This window comes from Myzus persicae, unplaced genomic scaffold, assembly GCF_001856785.1.
Source record: "Myzus persicae strain clone G006 unplaced genomic scaffold, MPER_G0061.0, whole genome shotgun sequence".
Classification (NCBI taxonomy): Eukaryota; Metazoa; Arthropoda; class Insecta; order Hemiptera; family Aphididae; genus Myzus; species Myzus persicae.
This window is the reverse complement of record NW_019103345.1, coordinates 119,685-140,760: the sequence shown is the minus strand read 5'-3', so window position 1 is coordinate 140,760 and position 21,076 is coordinate 119,685. Positions and strand designations below refer to the sequence as shown.

Genomic DNA, 21,076 nt, shown 5'->3' with positions numbered 1-21,076 from the left:
ATATGTGTGTAATATGCATGTCAACCACCATTGGTCAAAGATGGAATATTATTTTCTTATCATTGTTTGTTTTATGCTCACTTATCTTTTATCTGTAACTATTGACGTCTCACAGCAGCTCGCTATTCAGTTGTGGTCAGTTGTAGTTGAGTACTCACTAGTCATTACTGCTTCCTAGTCTTTGTACTTACTACTAACCAGTCACAATAGTTCTGAAAAGTGGGAAGATTCGATATTTTACATTCATAACTTGTTAAATTTTGGTTTTTTACCTGATTTGGTAAATAAAAATATATTCATAATTTCTACGGGTTGTAAACTAAACGATTATTTCAATAATAATTTGACTTGATGACCAATGTTATGTTGTGTTATTAACTATTATAATGTCAAATCTGTGTAGAGATGATTTCGATTCGGGTCCTAAACATGTATTTTCTATTGAAGATGGTCTATGGCTAGGTAAAAACAAAATTAAATTATATCTTGGAGCATATTTTTATGAGAAAAAGTAATAACGCTATGATATGCAATGTATTCGCTAGAATAAGTTATAATATTTCATGTTGTAAAATTTATGTTTTCCTTATTAATTTTTAAGTATATCAATTTTCAAATATATTAATTTGTTTTGAAATAAATTTATCAACATATTGTTTTAATTTAGGAAACCTAACAGCTGCCATAGATTTAACATTTTTACGAAGCAACGGAATAAACTATATAATTACAGTGGATTCTTGTCCTTTACCAGAAATTATATTAGATTTGAGAGACATTAATGTTAAATATATACAAGGTAAATACATTTTCAAAATGAATCTATAAATATGATTATTTTTCACTATTGTCCACATATATATTTCATTTTCAAGTAGTTATTAAACCTCATCTCTACTAGATCAAATAACCTAGATTGTGTATTCATTATGTCTATTTATAATTTAGTTGATAATTATAAGGTTTTAAATTTAACTATTTAAATTGTGCATGCTTATAGTTACTGATATGGATGGTGAAGATCTTTTAAGCCATTTTGATAGCGCGTATGAGTTCATAAAAAAAGGTCAAGAAAAAAGTTCTGTTCTTGTGCATTGGTAAGTAAATGATCATTAATTTAAGTATTTATTTCAAAATATATAGGTAGTAACTAATTTAAACCGTTTAAAAGTATTTAGTTTTGACAAAAATAATCTTTTATATTAATCAGTATTCTTTATAAACTATTCAAATTTTACTAAATCATATATATATTTATATAACAAAAATGTATTAATGTACTTTTAGCTATTATGGAATATCCAGGAGTGCGTCAATTATTACAGCTTATATTATGAAGAAGTATAAAATTAGTTTTGATGATGCTTTCCAAAGGTATGTAGATAAATATTTATTAGGCAATGATACATAAATACATTATAACAGGTTTTGTCCAACTTTGTTGACCCTTCTTTGAAGACAAGGCATAAATAATGAACTAAATATATATTTTAATAATATAATACATTTAATAGTTATCATCAGTGGTGTATCCATAATTTTTTTTTGGTGGTGAGGAGGTTGAAAATTAATTGTTGACAAATTTTATCTGAAAATGTTATTTTTTACAATTTTAAGGGGGGGGGGGGTATAGTTTTTGTATAAATGTGTAAACTGGGTTTAGAACTATAAGAGGTTGGACCACCCTGCATTTTTATTTTTATTTTAAGTAGCTTTTCGTTACAGGCCATGCATTATAATTTATAATATTATATTTTATGTCAATACAAACATATTACAAATAATATTATGTATGAAAGAAAGAATGAATAATATGGTTTTCTTAGGTAACAATTTTGTAGTCTGATCTATTTTGATGGTAGGTAATACACTAATGCCCTACTGTGATTTTTCAAAAATGATAATCAACTACATACTAAAAATAATAAGTAGTGTAAATTATCTTCTGTTAAATATTTTTACTACTAGTGTCTTATAGAATTTAAAAATTTTAAATATCAACAATTAATACACATATAGTGGCATGCTTTAAATGATTTTTACCCTGTCAACCAAATAATAGATATTTAGTTGTTGAATATAGATTGGTCATTGATCAGCTTCTTTCTATTGAAATGAAGTAAACCCTTAATTTGTACCAGCAGATTATGGCTTATTTGGTTTTTAATTTTGCATACCTAATTGAAGATTGTTTATTAATTATTATTTTGTGTATGTATTCATATATAAACAATTATAATCATTGTTATTTATCAAGAATCAGTAAGTATCTATAGTAAAGCCTACTGTAGTAAATGCAATATTATATAAGTCTATTTGATAAAAATATGATACATACTTATTATCGGTTATCCAGTGACTATTGTTAATATTTATGTATGGTGGGATAAATACAACCATATTTAATAATTAATTGGTTTATCCTACATAGGAATATGTCCATAAGTTTATCTCAACGCTTAATTATTAAATGTATTAAAGTGGACAGTGAGCATAGTACTTATTCCAACATTTTTTTAAACAATGATTTGATTAATCATTAGGTAGGTGCTCATAAGTGTCTTCAGTCCTTCATTTTATTTTATTATTTTACTGTATTATTTAAAGAAATAAGAGAACTATTAATTATTAATTTATTTTAGAGTGAAAGTTAAAAATGCAGCTGCATTACCAAATATTGGATTTCAAGCACAACTTAGTTTGTATGAAACTCTGGGATGGAAAATTGACAAAAACAATATGCAATTTAAACTATTCAGACTGAAAATAGCTGCTAGAAAAGTAAAAAAAGGTATGTAGTTTTAATGAATAATAAAATTGAATAAATTGTTGTATACCTACCTGGTGTTATAAGTGTCCTATAGAACAAAATATACTCATAATTGAGTAAATATAAGGTTTTTATAAAATCATATAATATTGTTATTTACTTTTGAGTCAAAACTGACTGACCACAGAACTGAATGTATCAATAGGTTAGATGGTTTGTGGTAGAAATAAACAATATGTAAGATTAATCTAAAATTTAAATAGTTTACGATTATTATTGTCAGGGGTGTCATTCATTTCAACATTTTGTATGAAATTCAAAAAAATATAACAATCATGAGCTGAGTTGTGCCTTAAAAAGGTGTTATCAGATATCAATAAAATTTTTATAATTATTCGTTTTTTCAATAATACAAATGATATCTAGTTAGGTAAGACAAAAGATGTAGTTACGTCTTCAGGGTTTTTATACTATTGTACATTTATTTACATTTATAATATTTCCAAGTCCCAAATACCGTACCAATTATTTATGGAATAAACCTTCCAAGTAAAAATTATCCCATTAATTTGATTTACAATTATTAATATCGGTTTAAATAGCAATTAATTTATATAACTGTTTTTATATGTAGATACAGTACCCAAATAGTAAGTTTATAAGACAAATTAGTATTTTGTAGTCAAAATATGAAATAAATGAAGTGATTTGCCAGCAGTTTTCTAATACATTCCTAGTAAGTTGATTCTACGCGCTTACACCAGTGGCTTCTCATGAATTAAGCTGACCCGCTGTACTAAAATCCTGGGTATGTCACCAAGGTAGATACATAATGTAAAAATATATTAGTTTTTTTAAAATCATAAATGATTAAACATAATATAATTCAGATGATAATTTAAGATTAGTAGTAAAAATTGTACAGTACCTATTTGGAATCTTCTATAGCTTGGAAAAATGTATACAAAAATCACTCTTAATAAATCATTAAATTGTACAAAACAATTAAAATGTTACAATTTGTGTTAAAAAAATGTTTATCAATGATCAATTTCAATAATAAATTTGTACAATATAAAGATAATATCAATAGTTTGCAAAAGCACACCCTTAAATTTAACTATTGATGCATTTGACTATTGTGTATGGTAAAATATTAATAAGCATACTAATATTCCCTCGTAAAGTTTCAAGTCCCCCGAATAGTTACAAAAATTGTTTTTCTATGTTTGAACATCCAATGTCGTTGACATTTTATCATTAATCTTTATAAAAAAATTTTAGTACTACTTATGGACATATTTATTATTTTAAAAATTAGGCGATGAAATAAAAACAAAACGATTTGGAAATTGTAGTGATTTTGATGAATATTGAAACTAAAACTGTGTATTTTAATATATTTTATTTACTGAAGGAACAATTTATAAAATACCTAACACTATTTTCATGGTTTTTTACTCACAAACATTTTTAAATAAAATTTTTATCTTGCATAAATCAAAAGAAGTAATACTACTATTGCCTATAAATTAAGTACAAAAAAAAGCTAAAATGTTTTAAAATTGATGACATGTCTATTCATTTTTAAAAACTGGTGTAATATAAATTTTCCCATTCTTTCTTTTTAAGTTTTTTGGCCGGCATGGTAGCAACTAACCCAATTTGTTACCAAAATCGCTCCTTGAAGTTAACCTAACCTTAAGGTCAAGTTTTCTACTGTAACATTTGTAAATACAAAAAAAAAAAATTACACATTTTATACTGAATACATTCATCTCAGAATCAAAAATGAGAAATTTAATTATATATTATTGTTAAATTTATATTTTTGTTCTAGTTAAAATTTTGCCACAAGACTGTATTGACGTAATTAAAGCAGACCCATCTCTAATATGTGCTAGACCAGATCCAAAAGTTTATCGGTGCCGTAAATGCCGGTATTATTTCAATTATAATAATTAATATTGTATTTCAATCACCTGTTAAATATTATCATTATTTTAGAAGGATTTTAGCTTTACAATCAAATTTATTACCCCATTATATCAATGAAAAATTGTCATGGAAAGATTCAAAATTGTCTTCAGATTATTCAGGCTCCCAGTTATGTTCAGACACAATATTTATTGAACCGATGACTTGGATGTCAGTGAGCCAATCTGAAAGTGGAAAGATCAACTGTCCAAAATGTCGTTCTAAACTTGGCTCATATAGTTGGACAATGGGATGTCAATGTCAATGCGGTGCAAAAGTATCTCCAGCATTTTATTTTGTGCCATCTAAAATAGATTACAGTGGATTTTTGCAAAATGTTCAGGCTACTGTTTGAAAACCTACTATCTTGACAATGATATTCTGAATGGATATTGAATTTGTGTTAATTTGTGTTTTTTTTTTCATGTTTTTTTATGTGTTATTCACTTATTAATAGGTATTAAAAATTATTAAATTATTGATATTTAAGACAATAAATCCAAAATATACACAACCAATGACCCTTATATTCATAAAAGTCAAAATTAGGTCATTAGCGTAAACTTCATCCGCTTAAAAACATTTTGAATATGAATACAGTTTGAAGAAGTTAACCTGTGAAAATACTCTACTCCATAATTACATTTTATCTAAGAGTTTGTATGAAATACTGCCAACAAATTCAACCAGTTATTTTATTAAAATTGTAGCTTATTAAATGACAAATAAGTATTTTTTGTTTAATGTTAACAGAAATTTTTTTATAAAAGTGTTCATAATAAAAATACTTATAAAATGTAGACTGAAGTACCTATATGAAAACACTTTTTAACCTTATTTTATTATACACATTTTTTTTATCATGACTGAGAATATATTACTGACTCCAATGGAAATATTGAATATTAAGAACACCAAATTTTGGTGTGGTAATCATAAATTATACCCGATATATTTTATTGATTTGGCTAATAATTAGCTCATTCAAACTTTTAAGGTTTAACTTATAATTATTTTCCATGTACATGTTTTAGTATTAAAATAAAACAAGCATAATAATGAATATTGTATAACAATTTCAATAAAAATAATGATATTGTTCTAACCACTATTTTCTTTATATTAAATTTTTATCACTGGCATCATTTTATTATATCTATAAATGGGTTTTTAATGCAAGACACTTATATTTTTTAATATCATATTTTATTTTTAGAATGTCAATAGTTACATTTTTTGTTTCATAATCTGAAGCAGAATATTTTTGGAGTATTTTGATACATAAAAACAAGTAGCGTATTAGTGATAACTTATAAGTTAAGCATAAATTGTTATGCACTTAACAATATAGGCAAAAGAAATTAAAAATTAGGTAATAGTAAAAAAAATGTATGCAGTTCACACCTTAATACGCAATAAATATTAAATGTTGTCAAACTGTACACAAAAATTTAGTCCTTTGTTTAAGATTATTACAATTTATAAAGATCACTGACAAAAATCCAAAAATATGCAATCATATAAACATTTAAACTCCACTCATAATTCATATGTAATATAAATATTAAGTGATGAAGAGCAGAATAATGGACTAACATTTTGATAGGTACCCCTAACCGTACCCATTTGCTATTGCTCTAATAATGCTCAGCAAAACTGAATACTTACGACTTATAATTTAAAACTATATATTCAAATTTCAATATAGATTCTGAGGGATGAGTTTATTGATTTTACAATGGTGAGTTTTTTTAATTTTTTATTTTGTTTCTGCCGTCACGGGTAGGCCAGTAAAGGGCAGTAAAAGTGCTTGCTTTTCTTCAACATCAACTTTTCTGGTAGGAAAGTGAATAAAATTGGCAAATTCTTGGGGACAAAATTCCCAATAGTTATCAAAGGCGACAAGAAAAATAAAGGAAAAAGGGGTATGTTTTCATAAAACATAATTGTATATTTTGTTCGGCTATACAAAATATTATTAGTACTTACTCAAAATACATCACTTATTCACTGATAATGTGTTACCTATATACTATAAAAGTATGTTCACATTTGGTATTAAAATTATTCATTAGAATAATATTTTAATAGGGTAGGCAATAAAACTTAGTTCGTTATGATAAATTAAAATAAAACTGTTTACTGGAATTCAACATTGTTTTTCTCAAATTATAGGTAGTTATTATTTTAAATAAATATTTAATATATTAATTATAATAATTATATTTAAAATTATGTGGATGATTTCTATAAATTATTAACAATGTTCCTAGTTGAACAATCTTCTTCTTTTTTTTTTATCACAGTCAACTAGCGATTTAACGAAATTCGATATAACGAATAAAACTACCGGTCCCTTGAAAATATCGCGGTATAACGAACAAATGTAATATATTTTGGTCCCCTCGATGTAGCGAAGCGTTTTTGATCAAAACTCTCGAGGTGTAACGAATTTTTATAAATTTGGAGCTTTCTATTACGAATTTTTAATTAAGATTATACACATGTCTCTAGTGTATAACTCTACGAAAAATATATAAAAATAAGTATGTTGCTATTATCACATAATACTATAATAGATTACGAAGTTTTTCTGATGATTATCATGCTATAGGACACTCAAGTACAGTATCCCAATTAAGATAAGACTTCTGTCGAATAAATACATACTTTTATGAGTCATTTATGTTATACATATGTATAGGAATAGTAAAATTATTAGATAAATATGTACAATCTCTTTAAATCTCGTTATAACGAATTCAATTGATATATTCTCTTGATATAACGAATTTTGATGTAACGAACTTTCGATATAACGAATTTTTTTCTCGGTCCCTGGAAATTCGTTATATCGCGAGTTGACTGTATTATAAATATAGTATAGATAGTATAGACTATGATATCTTGACAATTACATAATAAGAATAAAACAATATAAAATTAAGTACTTATATATACTATAAAATAAAGCAAGCCTCTTGTATAAAGGCAATTATTGTTTTGATAGCTGTTTCAGAATTAGAGTTTAGGATGGAATAAAGGTTGATGGGAATATTAAGAGACATAAGAGTGTTGAAAAGAATTAGTTTTTTAAGTCGGAGAGCAGGGCAGTTAAATAAAATATGAAGAAGGTCACATATACTCATTAGGAGGAAATGTGCAGTGTACAAAGTGGCGAGTCGTTTAGTCCAAGTTTAAATGAGTGACTACTAGTCATGTAAATACGTAATAATGAATGTCCTATCCGTAAACGATTATACTGGACTATATGAGACCTTTGTAAATTTAAGTTATTAAACCTTCACAATCTTCTTATTAATTTTTAAAACATATTTTTTGATCTATCCAAAAAATTAATGTTCACAAACTAAAAACATTATTGTTCTCTTTGTACAAAATCAAAAAGATCAGTGTATTAATGTAATATTACATTTAAACAAATACTATGTTTATTAATTACCATCTTTAACTATGTACAAAATGAAAATAAAAAAAAACAATGTCATTATTTGATTGTTAGTTCTTACATTATTAATAAACAATTACTAAAGTAATCAAAAATGTATATTGAGCAAAGTTTTTTTAACTCCGTCTGTACTTGTCCAAACAATATCCGAATTCATTTTAGAAGATTTTAAACAATCTAAAAATTCAGTAATCGAACCACCAACACCAAAATAATAATTTTTAGCAATTAATAAAATACTTCCTGATGGTTTTAATTTTTTTTCAAATAATTTGATAAGCTTCATATAGTTGTTCACATTGTATATAGTTTCTGATGTCAAAATTAGATCATAGGTATCTTCATTAAATGTAGTAAATGATTTCCAATCGCCTGAAAAGTATTTGCAAACTTCTAACCTTTCTTTACAATTTACTAATACATTCTTCATAGTTGTATTGGTTAATACTTCTTTATTAAAATCTTGAAAGTCAACATTCCGAGCTCCAGACATCAATGTGAAAATGCCTAAAAGGCCAGTACCACAGCCTAAATCCAACACTGATTTTTCTTTACAATATTTGGTATTATTGCTTAGATATTCTAAGAGATCAATGGTACATTCCCAAAGTTTAAATCCTCCTTCATAAGTGCCCGGAATGAGATCTGAATTGAATGAATTGGGAAATTCATCTACTAGTTTTAAAGACTTATCTCCAATGATCAATTCTGTAAATGGCAAGGTGGTCAACGCATAAGAATTAGTTAATTCTTCTGTTTTGATCACATGGGAATCATTTTCATAAGAATCAGACTCATCCAACTCAACGGCATTAAAATTGAACTTGAACATTTTTAAACATCAATTTCGTCTGAAAAAAAATGAATACACATTTTAACCGTAGATTATAATTTAAAATATTAAAAACTGAACAAATTATTATTTTGTTTTTTAATTTGTACCATAATATTTATAAAAATAATCTGTATACAACTATAAAAGAAATATGATCACATGATTTCACAAATTAACATACTTCAAAAAAAATGTGATCACAAGTTGTGATTTGTTCCAACTCCTCTAAAATATTTTTTTTTGTGATATTTTAAAATATCACAACACCATGCAACTTTAGTATTAAAACTAATAGCTAAATCTGTATATTTGGGATTTTACTATTTATAAAATATATGGACTCAATAAAATGTGATTCATTTAATGACTCACCTAATTAACAAAGATAATAACACAATAATTCCAACTATCCAAAGAGAAGATTTAATGGGAGTTGGCAGAGACAATATTATAGTATTGGCTAATGGCTATTATTAATGAACCCATCATGCAGAACATTTTGTTAGTACTGTAAATGGGGATTATTCACAGACAAGTTAATATTTAAGATACATATTCAAATTCAAGATATAAAGATGGGATATTATTGGGATTTGAAAATGACTATATAATTTAACTGAATGTAGGTATTATTCTATAAAATATCTAAGAGCACAATAAAAAAACAAATAATTTGTAAGTAAATTTTTAGGAAAAATATGAATTAAGTTTAAATTGTATAATTTTATAATAATATTAAATAGATTTTTTCAACATGATATTGGTAAATTATATTTTTTATCGTTTAGTAACTATGTTTTTCAGGAAGGTCTCTATTAAAAATATGACATTATGATTCACTATTATTATTTTATTTACCATACAATTTTATAAAATAAATAAATATTGGAACAAACAGAAATTTTGAGGGAGCGGTAAACTAGATTTATACCAAAATATTAAATACTTGCAGTATATCAAATTTATAAATATTTATATGATAATATTTTATGACTACAGATTCCCGCAATATTGTTTTTTTTTTTTTATTGTGCACAAGGTAGTTAAAATTTAAAAATTAAATAGGTATTTAAATATTTTTAATTTAATTTTTTTAACATTGAACTAAATTTAAGTAGTTAACATTTAATTAAAACATAGTCTTGTTCCTTTACTTTAAAAACAATTCTGATTAAATTTGTTTAGTCAAATATAAGATAGGTACTAAAATAAATAAATAAAATATTGATCATTAAAAATGAAAGTCCATGTTAGCATGGTGTTACTGACCTGTTTATAATTGTAAAGTTGTTTTGTAGATCATACAAAAAAATTAATTATTCAATAAACATATTCTTGATAATATTTAAACAAATCAGTAAATTCCTACCATTAAGTAAATATAATAGAACCCACCATTCATATTTTAATTTTTAAAAGATTGAATTAAAATTTAATTTAATATTTCGGTTAACGAACTTACTTTGTTTTTAAATTAAATTTAAAAGGTAAAATAACAATTTTCTAGACGCTCAATTTTTTATACTGTTAAAGAAAACCACTGATAAAAAGGTCTATCTATCCGCGAAGATAACAGCTTGTTTTGCCATATCAGTATATACAGTGGTGCCATTTAAAAATATTTTTTGCTTCTCAACACTTTAATTAAATTTTTTTTACTTTTTAAAAAATATTTATTTAGATCTTACTTACTAAATCACTTCTTCTTTCTCTTTAATCCTTATGTATAAAATATTGAAATGACAATGGTGTTAATTTTTTAGCGATCTTCAAAAATTAATCAACATTTTTTTTTGAGAAATATTCTGGTGAAAATAAAATATAAATTTTATAAATACATACATGGTGGTTATTAATAAAAAATACAATAATATTAATAGAAGCACAGAATAAAAGACATGTGAGGAAATCTATTTTGTTTTAGGGTAATATCTATAGTAAATAATATCATGTATTTTTTTTTTATCACGGACCAAGATATAATAATATTAGTAAACCTACTTGTCTATGATTATATCTTAGTCCTTGATTTGTATTAACTTGTGAGTGGTGTAATAATCAATGTAAATTATAATTAAATATTAATAATTTAAAAATGAATTCGATAAGTTATAATATACTTGAGTAGTTAATGTTAAGATACCCTAATAAACATTTTAACCATGGATCTTTGGATCCAACTTTTCTTTTGTAGGACAACAAAAATTTTTCTAAAATACACAATTTGTAAAATGTAATTAATGGAATTCATATATTCATGCCTACCCTCTAAATCATTCAGTGCATATACTTCAAAAAGCTTATATCCTTTTCTATATTATTAACAATTTTATATTTCTAAAAAATTAAAACAATTGTTCAGGATAATTTACTAAAATTATCATTATTATTAATTTTATTTATTATAGTGTAATACTTTATTTTTCATAAAATATTAATTGAAGATTATCTCAATAATCTGTAAATTTAACAACTATAAAAACAGTAAATCAACAATGATTGATTTTACTTTGTTATTAGTACTTACAAATTACTTTTACAGCATCTTAAATATCTGGAAAATTTAATATTATTAAGTTGAATTTAAAATGTTTAAATACGTTAAAATTGATAACACAAAATTATTTATAAATAGGTTTTTTTTATCAAAAGAATATATACGATCTATGCAAAGAGGCATAATCACAGATTTATTTAACCTGTGGCATTATAAGCTAAATAAACAACAATGACATAAACGAGGAAAGAGGCTATTTATTCTTGTAAGTAATTTTTATTAAAATGTTTTGTTGTTTAAAATATTTATAAGATAAATAGGTAGGTATACTAACAATATTACGCAAGATATTTCTTGTTTAAACAACAAATATAAATAATTTATACCATTCAAAATAAAAAGCATTGGTAGGTGTTAAAGTACAATTGATGAACGTCATTAGACACCTTAGTTATTAACCATGAGTAGGTCAATAACTCGGTAATTTATTGCCCCACTAATTTCAAACTATGTTCTAATATTATTTTAGGTGGTTTAAGAGTGGTGGAGTTTTATCTAGCATGCCATTGAAATAAATAAAAACAATATATTATTTATTTGTCTAATAAGAAAAAAAAACAAATATAAAATTAAAGGAGCACACAACACAAATAAAAAAATTCTTTACATTTTTTTTAAATGTTAAATTATTGTATTTATGGTTATATGAAAAGATTTTGTGAAGATACGATGGAAAAAAAAAATTTTACTTTAAGAGATATTAAGAGATGTAGAATAGCCGCGTGACGTCACTGGGCCGGAACCATCGTAATGTGACCAGTGACGTCACACGTCTTTTTTCAATTGCTCATAACTACGATTTTAAGATATATTACGATTATCTTTAATCATGCTCATCACTAATGTGAGTAGAATTGTAAAACCTATACCATTATCCTTAGAATTGAACATTCTTTCAAATAAAAAAAACTTATTTTTTGTGTTTTGTGCTCCTTTAAAAGTATTAATTACATTTTGTATTCTTTTATTGTTGCGTAAATTAAAACTTTAATTAAAAAAATAAATATTAAGGAAAAATAGATGATGTTTAATCAAGGATAATTTTTACCCAGAGCACCAGAATAGTTACTATTAGCCTACTGATAGTTAAAAACAGGATTCTTAAGCAAAAAACTACTATAGAATATGTACATATTTAAGCATCAACAATTTCAAAAATATTCAAGAAAATAGCATACAAATAAAATGTTTTAATTTAATATTTATTCAATAATTGATATGGTATTAAAAGCAAATTATAACATTTATAATGTATACAACTTTCAGAAAACTACACATTATATCTGGCCTATCGTTCAATTAAGATGATCAAAATAGTCTGTGATAATCAAAACACGAGTTTAGTATTTACATACAAGCCTGGGTCTTAATAACTATGTAAAACTGTGTTTCATCTTATTTAATTGATATAGTCTATATCATTCTAAGCTATAGATCATTTGTACTTATTTGAATAAAATTGCTTGCTACCAAATTATTTCAATAAAACTAAATTCTGTCTACTAAACACAAACAATGCCATTATTATTCAATTAATAGAAAATAAAATATTAGCAAAAAAGCAATTAGTTTAGTTAAAAATTGTCTTAAAAAAATAATGATAATTGATTATGTATTATATTATAATATAAATCACGAATTGGATACTGAAGAGATTAATTAATAGAAAAACCACATCAAAATAAAACTAAATAATATACAACATATTATATATTTGTAATTCAAGAAAATTGAATAGAAATCAACATAATTTAAATAAAATCCTAACATTAAAAGTTATTCACCAATCATCATGCTAAGAAAAAAAACCATATGACATATCCATGCAAAAAGCACACAGAGTAAACTTTGCCTATAAACATATAAAGAATTAAGTTATAAATATAAAAACTATAGTATTATCATTATTTTTATATATTTTGCTGGACTGTATTTGATTTACTTATTTATCATTGACTTTTTTTAGTTTTATTATCTAAGAGAGATGGGTTCTTGAATTTCCCATCTCATCAAATTCTCAAACACCCCAGACATTGAGAAAGTATATTGGAAATTAGTACTCAAAATCAATTACTTTTAACTTGAACATTCCGATATTGATACTATTCTAAATATAAAGTTCTATTTAAACTGAGTACCAAGAATGTCAATAGTTAATATTATAACTTCCTATCAGTCTCATCAGGTTTATTTGTGTTCAAAATTTAAGTGGGTAAATTAATTCAATTTAAAGTTAAGTTACCCTGAAGTTCAAAAGTTTGAGTAAATTATGGATTAGAGTTCAAGAAAAAACAAAGGTAAAATTCAAATTTTTGATAATTTATTGCAGTTTTGCCCATTCTTATACGCAACCATACAAAATTATAACTTTCAGAAAGAGTTTTAGTTAGTATAAAGATGATATTATAGTTGTTAATTTTTATGAATTTGTCATAAATCATATGAACTTGAATATTAGATTATACTACGAGTGTCATATCTTTTAAATTTATATTTTTATAAAGTTTTTGATATTAGCCATTAATGGGGTAACCTAATATAATAGCCTGTATATTTTGTATTAAGCATATTGTTGTTTTACATGTTAATAATTAATTTAATCACTAAACCCATCATTAGGCATAAATAAATAAACATTATTTCTAAGAGACTGCAAAAAAAATTATGTTTGATAAAAATACAATTTATTATTACTTTTTAAGTATTTACAATTAGTAATTTTTATTAACTTAAAAAGAAAATTCTAAAAACTAATAGCAGTTTTTTTATTAGTTATCTGACTTTTGAATATGATGATAATATACTTACTACTTTCTTTAAAAAATAAGGATACGATAATCTAATGTAAACTCATTATTACATTAAATCAGTATATTTTGTATACTGTAAGTTGTTACTCATTTCCTAAAATTGTAAAAAGCGAAATCAGTATGAGATCTTTAAAACAATAATTATTAATATTATATATTTTGATTTGATACAAAATTGGAAGTCAGGTTAAAAAAAATTATAAATATTGTACAGTTTTTCGATTTTTACACTATTTTTATTATTTTTTTTTTTTAACGAAAGACAGGAATAAACTTAAGAATTTGCATAGTGAAAAACTTATTTGATAAGTATAGTAATGTGTTTATACAACACACAAAATATAGATTAAAATATTATGCATAATTATGTTTAAATAATTAACACTGTTATTATAAGTTGAAAAAAAATGTTCATTACAAGTAACTATACTCAATAAATTATTACACACTATATTTCCTAAATTAGTTGACATATGCAGAACGATCAAACACAAACATAAATCATTAAGAGGGTAATTGGACTACATTATGAAATTTTTCATTAAAACTCAATTAGCTAAATAATGATCCATTGTTCCTAATTCTAAATAAGATATAAAACAGTATCATTAATTCTCATATCAATCAAAAAAAAAAAATAATAAATTGTTAATACTATCTATACTCTAATGTAATTTGTGGATGTTGTCTAAACCTATCTCTTTATTATTTAAGCCTAACTTACTACATAATTTTTAATTTGGAAAATTTGCTTACAGTTCTGAATAATACTGACTTTAATCTTTACTACTTTATAAGAATAATTATCACTCACACTAAAATGTTGAAATCAAGACACATATGAGATAGAAAAAAAATTACACACAAATCTTTAAGCCTAAGATTCCTTTCTTTTTTTGTCAATATAAACTGAGGAATAGTTTTTATAAAAGATTCCTGATGACCTGCACAAGTTTAAATTTCTGCGGGTTGGAATTCTCCTGACCCAAACCCCTTATGTAACATTTTGGGTCAGCTCATACTTTTTTTAACCTGTGCACAAATAAAACAAATATTCTACTTTAAACCTGATTAATAAATAAATATTTATAGAACTAGTCACGACTTAGAGCCAATCATACAACATTTCAATAGAATTAATTAATTGACAAATTTTAGATTGTAAAAAATACAAATTTAAATATGTATGTACATATAGATAATAGATAAATACAATTAATTAAATAATATGTTATCACAAATATAAATAGGTTGAACTAAAAATTTAAAGCAATAACTAAAATTTGTAATAAATAACAAATAACTATTAGGAATAGTAGTAAGTAAAAATTATCAATTGCATATTCGGGTATTATAATTTAGATTTTAGGTAGTTCCAAATAATAAAAAATCAATACATCTAAATACATTTGTAGATGCTTATAAATATAAACGATTTAAGAGTCTACACTTTTCATTTTTGTTACAGATATATATGTTCAACTAAAATAAATGTCAACGAATCTACTTTTAAGAAGTACCTTTTTTTATAGAACATTGGCAATTTAAGTATTTATTGTAATTAGTGGTTTTATAAATTCTATGTAATAATGGCTCTAAGCGTAAAATCAAAATGTGTATATTTAAGTTTTAAGATACAATTTTTTGATGTTAATAACTGATAAAGGTTTAAAAAAAATGTTGATGTACCTTATGTAGTTAGTATCTTCCTCTTCCACCTCGTCCAAAAGCACCCCTTCCACCACGACTTGGGTTTCCAGGACCTCTTCCAGATATTCCTCTTACAGGGCCACCTCCTCTTCCACGAACACCTCCTCTTCCTCTTCCACCAAAACCACTTCCTTCCCCACTAGCAAAATTACTGCCACTAAATCCACTACTAAAATCATTATAACCGCTGTCAAAACCACCTAAGAAATAACATAAAATAAAATTAATATAATAGTATTGTTAAATAGTAATTACAATTTTGTATTACTATTGTAAGGTCCCGGTCTTGCTGCTCCACCACCTCGCAAAGGGCCATTACTTCCTCTTATGGGTCCAGCACCAAAACTTTGTTGATAGCCATCACTGAAACTATTATCCCAAGCACTAGTTGATGGACCTCCCCAATTACTTCCTCGAGAACTAGGGCCTGACTCCCATGGATCAGGGTCATTACCACCTGAAATTTATACAATTTAAATGAAATAAATATGTATGTATTGTTGACACAAGTAATATATTATAAATAAATTTAACGATTTTTACTTCTCCATCCTCCACCTCTTCCAAAATTTCTCATTGTTGGTTCCCAGGCACTTCGATTATCATTGCCCCAATTATCTCCAGAATTACTGTTATTTCTAGCATTTACTCTAGCCATTTCTTCTTTACTCAATGCTTTTTTGACATCAATTTTTTTCCCTTTTATTATATGCGATCCTTTTACTGTTAAACAAAATATGCTCAAATTAAAAAATATTTTAGTAAAAAACACACATATATACATAGGTACTTGTAACTTACAACATATTTTATCAACTGGATCATAATCATCAAATTCAACAAAACCAAATCCTCTTTTTTTCCCTGTCTCTTTATGAACAACTAGGGCAGCAGAAGTAACATTACCATACGGAGAAAAATATTCTTTTAAGTCTTCTTCTGTTATGCTGTCATTTAACAGACCTACAAACAATTTTTTAACTGTTGCCCCTGCTTCAGGTTTTCCAATATCCTATTAAAATATATATTCATAATAAACAATAAATAATTATTTTAATCTCAATTAATTAATATTGTATTACAGTTTTTGGTACAGCACGCTTAGGTTCGACTGTCCGACCATCTATCTTATGAGGACGGGCACCTTGTGCATCATCAACCATATGAGCTGCAGCATAAGTTATAAAGCCAAATCCTCTTGATCGTTTAGTCTGCGGATCTTTCATAACAACAACATCCATAATTTCACCCCATTGTTCGAAATATTTTTTGAGATTTTCATCTGTAGTTTTATAGTCTAATCCACCGACAAATAATTTACGTAAATGTTCAGGCTCCCTCTAAAACAAAAAAGTAAATAGAATACATTAAATTTGTATTTGAAGAATAAAAAATTATTTTCAAACATTGATTGATGATTAACTATCAAAAGGTTATACAAAAAAATGACAGTATTAAACATTTTAAACAATGTATAATAAATATGGTGACATATAAGATATAACATTGTAAAATAATCTTTGTTTCCAAAAATGTATATAATTCACAGTTTAGTAATTTTGTTTTAAACAATACTTCCTGCTAATTGTAGGATTGTAAATAAAACATAGCGCTGGAAAATACTTGAAATACTTAAAATATGCAAACTATTTTAATGATACAACTCTATGGTCAAAACTCAAAAGTATTGCTAACAATGCTTAAATGTATTGTTGTTGTGTAATAACTAATAAATAAGTAACAGAAGTTATGACATGAACGTTAATAATAGTTATTAGGAAGCAAATTTAGGAAAAATATATATTCTAGAACAGAAAGAAAAATGTGCAGGACGTGTTCTAATTCATAACACAATATAATTAAAGCTTTAAATCAGGTCAATTAGTTGTTTGCATAGCTATTTTATTGTGTATTAACTTGGCAGAGAATTTGGGTCAGAGAAAAATAATATTTGGTCTAAACTCATTTCTTTCATCAATCATATTAGTATGATAACAGAAATCAGATAAAAATAAATCTTTTAATATAAAATTACAATCATAGTAAATTAATAAATTTTGAATTATTGTTTTGTTATGATACCTACATTTATATAATCAACTACTTGATTAGTAGAAAAGTGTGGCAATATTGAATTTTAAAAAAGTAAAATCAAATAGTTATATAAATACTATTTTATGACACTGTAATTTCGTTTAACTACATAATTATTGCATGTTGATTAGGTATTAGATAAATTTAAAAAAAAATTTGTTCAATTAAAAATATTTTAATTTAATTGTAGGTAATAGGAAGTAAAATAGGTATCTAAATTTATTAGAATGCAAATTACAAATTGCCTAAATTTTGAGTAAGAAACTATCACCAAAATAAATTGTCATAATTCATTATTTATGGTAAAATGTTTGTCAACAGCAACAGTATTCAGCATTCATTAAAAATATTACAATACAAACGGAGCAAATCAAGTTTTTGAAATTGATTTAGGTACACTAAAAAGTTACATATTCTTGTGAAATATAGTTTTAGCTTAAATTTTAGTTAATTATTTAAGCAGATATGCAATAGGTTTTATTCCTTCTGATGAATTGTAGTTGTAATCCATATAAAATGTTAAAAAAATAATATTCATAAAACTATCAATTTATAATATGTTCACACTTCAAATCAGAGAACAAAATATAGGAAAAACTGTGTGTACGGTAAAACAATATTAAACACTATGTCATGCATTAAGCAATTAAAAATGTTAAGCAATTAATTAATTTAAATGTGTATAGTATTACCATGATTACGAGTCGTACAAATTATCTTAAGTAGATGCAAACAGAGATCGTTTTGTTTAATGTTTTGGTAGTAAACGTCAAATAAAATAATAAATTAGATATGATTAGTGTCAAAATTAAAATAATAATCAACAATAACAAAACAATAAAAAGATAGATATGTTTAAAGTTCTAAAAAGTTGAAGACGAGAAGAATTCTACTCCTACAATACACAGGATTAATTTGTTTATAATTATTAAAGAAATCACAGAAGCGTCAGGAGAGAATGAACTATGAAACTTTGAAACGTAAACACTAAACACTGAACTCAATAAATAAATAAAATAAACACAGAGTTGGCAAGTTATCCATTATCCAACGCCTTATGCCACCAATACGGTCTGGTGGCAGCACTGAGTGTGTGGCAGTGGTAGTAACGATCATTGCAGTTGCGATTGGAACAATAAAAGTTTGTAGAAAGCGCGCTTCTTTCGATTAAGCACGATATAATCTATAAATTATATCTTTCTAAAAAATATATTTATTCTGGTATCGTCAAATAAATTATTCATCTTATCATTTACTATAAAATAAAATAAGTGTATTACATAATCAAAAGTTCGAGAGTTTAATCAAGTTTCCATTTTTTGTCAGCTTTTGTCGTTTTCGGAACGTTTAGAAAGTTTTGCGTTAAAAATATCAAATCTGTTATTACTAACTATTTTATCAACAGCTACGTCAACATTTTAAAGTGACAATGTCACATTACACAAAACTAATAATTAATAGTATTTTTTAACTTTTCAACTTTTGTATGGAGAACTTTTTTACAACGTTCAACGTGAACCGTGGTCATCAGAGGTTTCCATCATAGCTAAGGTGTGTAGAACTGTAGTCTGTACTTTGTTTCACTAACGAACATGTTTGACCAAAATCGGTTTTTCTGACCATTCTCAAGTGACACCTTGCCTGCTAGCCGCCGTGGAAAACAGATTTCAATAGCAGGATGACGCGAAGGATGAACAGAAATGGCATATTCTGAAAAATAGAAGAATGGAATAGAGTGAAATAGAGTACCTTTAGACTTAATATTTTTCTTATGTAGTGTAATGTCAAAACTAGACTAATTAATATTTTAACTAAATCAGTTGATATGTCTATTATAGTTATTATTTAGTAGTATTATTTATAGTTATTATTTATAGCTATTCAAAAAACTTTTCTGACTCGTGGTGCCTTTTGGTAAATAGTAAAGTTTTCTTATAGCCCCCTTGATGAAACAGAAAAACTATGGCCTTTTGAGGTAAATGCCAGAATATCGGTGACCTATAATATTACCATAAGCAACGTCCATCGTAAACGTATACATATTTTGTACGATACCTTTAGATTTTTAGATACCTTCAATCTTTAGACTATTTGAAATATGTATTTTGAATGTATAGCGTCATGATTGCGACTTCTGTCCCCGCCATCCACCACGGAAAGCGCTGACCCGCTTCTTGTACAAATGTGAAAATTTAAACAGTCAAATGCGCGAATTGTTTAATTTCATTTTCACTAGAACTATCGAGGAATAAGAATGAAAAATGTCTAATCTAAAATAATTTGCAAATTGTAGTGATTTTTACCCATTTTTCAAAATTTGAATTTTAGACGCTCATAAATGATGGTACTCGTCCAATTTTCGCTATCTACCGTAATTGTATGATTGTTTAGTATGTCCGTATGACCGTATGCTGCAGTATATTATTTATACTTTATCATTTTGCAATTATATATGATTATGCTTTTATCGAAACTCCAAATTATACTATATGTACACCTTTAAATTATACCTGTTTAGTGTGTGTTTGTGAGTCGTGTCGATTATGTGTGGTTTTACTGTGTTTTATTTATTATTAGTTATTAGGCAATTATTATTATGAGTTTGTCTACTATATGAGTTATTTATATCGACACATGATTCAAAATGAAGAGATGTGCGAAATTTTTTTAAACATACTCGGTTTATTACCAATCTATCAAACATGTACAAAAATTAAAAACCAAACAATTTGTGGCGATGAGTTAAAAAAAGTTCTGAAAAATAGTCGAAAACGTGATTCGGAAGGTAATATTTTGAAAACAACTTATAATCGATGTACAAAAAAAGTGTGCCAAACATTTTACTCCATACGTA

The 21,076-nt window shown here is 25.5% G+C and overlaps 3 protein-coding genes across 8 annotated transcripts; 1 reads left to right on the top strand and 2 right to left on the bottom strand.

Annotated features, from left to right (window-relative positions):
• Window positions 1-80: 80 nt before the first annotated feature.
• Window positions 81-5,716, top strand: LOC111034331 (dual specificity protein phosphatase MPK-4-like). Of its 3 annotated transcripts, none has more exons than XM_022315492.1 (7): window positions 81-462; window positions 668-799; window positions 1,001-1,097; window positions 1,288-1,374; window positions 2,643-2,791; window positions 4,611-4,710; window positions 4,781-5,716. In XM_022315492.1, exons 1-7 carry the CDS (start codon window positions 387-389, stop codon window positions 5,100-5,102), a joined length of 963 nt encoding a protein of 320 aa, XP_022171184.1. In that variant the 5' UTR covers window positions 81-386; the 3' UTR covers window positions 5,103-5,716. The 3 variants fall into 3 exon arrangements, with proteins under 3 accessions (XP_022171184.1, XP_022171183.1, XP_022171185.1); XM_022315491.1 differs by having other exon boundaries at window positions 85-462; window positions 4,778-5,716; XM_022315493.1 differs by having other exon boundaries at window positions 418-511; window positions 4,778-5,716.
• Window positions 5,717-8,300: 2,584 nt separating this feature from the next.
• Window positions 8,301-10,855, bottom strand: LOC111034338 (histidine protein methyltransferase 1 homolog). Of its 3 annotated transcripts, none has more exons than XM_022315501.1 (2): window positions 10,744-10,855; window positions 8,301-9,067 (listed from the first exon to the last, which is right to left on the bottom strand). In XM_022315501.1, the coding sequence occupies exon 2, from the start codon at window positions 9,046-9,048 to the stop codon at window positions 8,305-8,307; it is 744 nt and encodes a 247-aa protein (XP_022171193.1). In that variant the 5' UTR covers window positions 9,049-9,067; window positions 10,744-10,855; the 3' UTR covers window positions 8,301-8,304. The 3 variants fall into 3 exon arrangements, with proteins under 3 accessions (XP_022171193.1, XP_022171195.1, XP_022171194.1); XM_022315503.1 differs by lacking the exon at window positions 10,744-10,855 and adding an exon at window positions 10,514-10,729; XM_022315502.1 differs by lacking the exon at window positions 10,744-10,855 and adding an exon at window positions 10,321-10,448.
• Window positions 10,856-14,416: 3,561 nt separating this feature from the next.
• On the bottom strand, window positions 14,417-19,175 carry LOC111034337 (heterogeneous nuclear ribonucleoprotein A1, A2/B1 homolog). Of its 2 annotated transcripts, none has more exons than XM_022315500.1 (7): window positions 18,915-19,175; window positions 17,211-17,468; window positions 16,930-17,140; window positions 16,672-16,851; window positions 16,397-16,585; window positions 16,108-16,328; window positions 14,417-14,512 (listed from the first exon to the last, which is right to left on the bottom strand). In XM_022315500.1, the coding sequence occupies exons 1-6, from the start codon at window positions 18,915-18,917 to the stop codon at window positions 16,117-16,119; spliced, it is 1,053 nt and encodes a 350-aa protein (XP_022171192.1). In that variant the 5' UTR covers window positions 18,918-19,175; the 3' UTR covers window positions 14,417-14,512; window positions 16,108-16,116. The 2 variants fall into 2 exon arrangements, with proteins under 2 accessions (XP_022171192.1, XP_022171191.1); XM_022315499.1 differs by lacking the exon at window positions 14,417-14,512 and adding an exon at window positions 14,633-15,450.
• Between the last annotated feature and the right edge of the window lie 1,901 nt (window positions 19,176-21,076).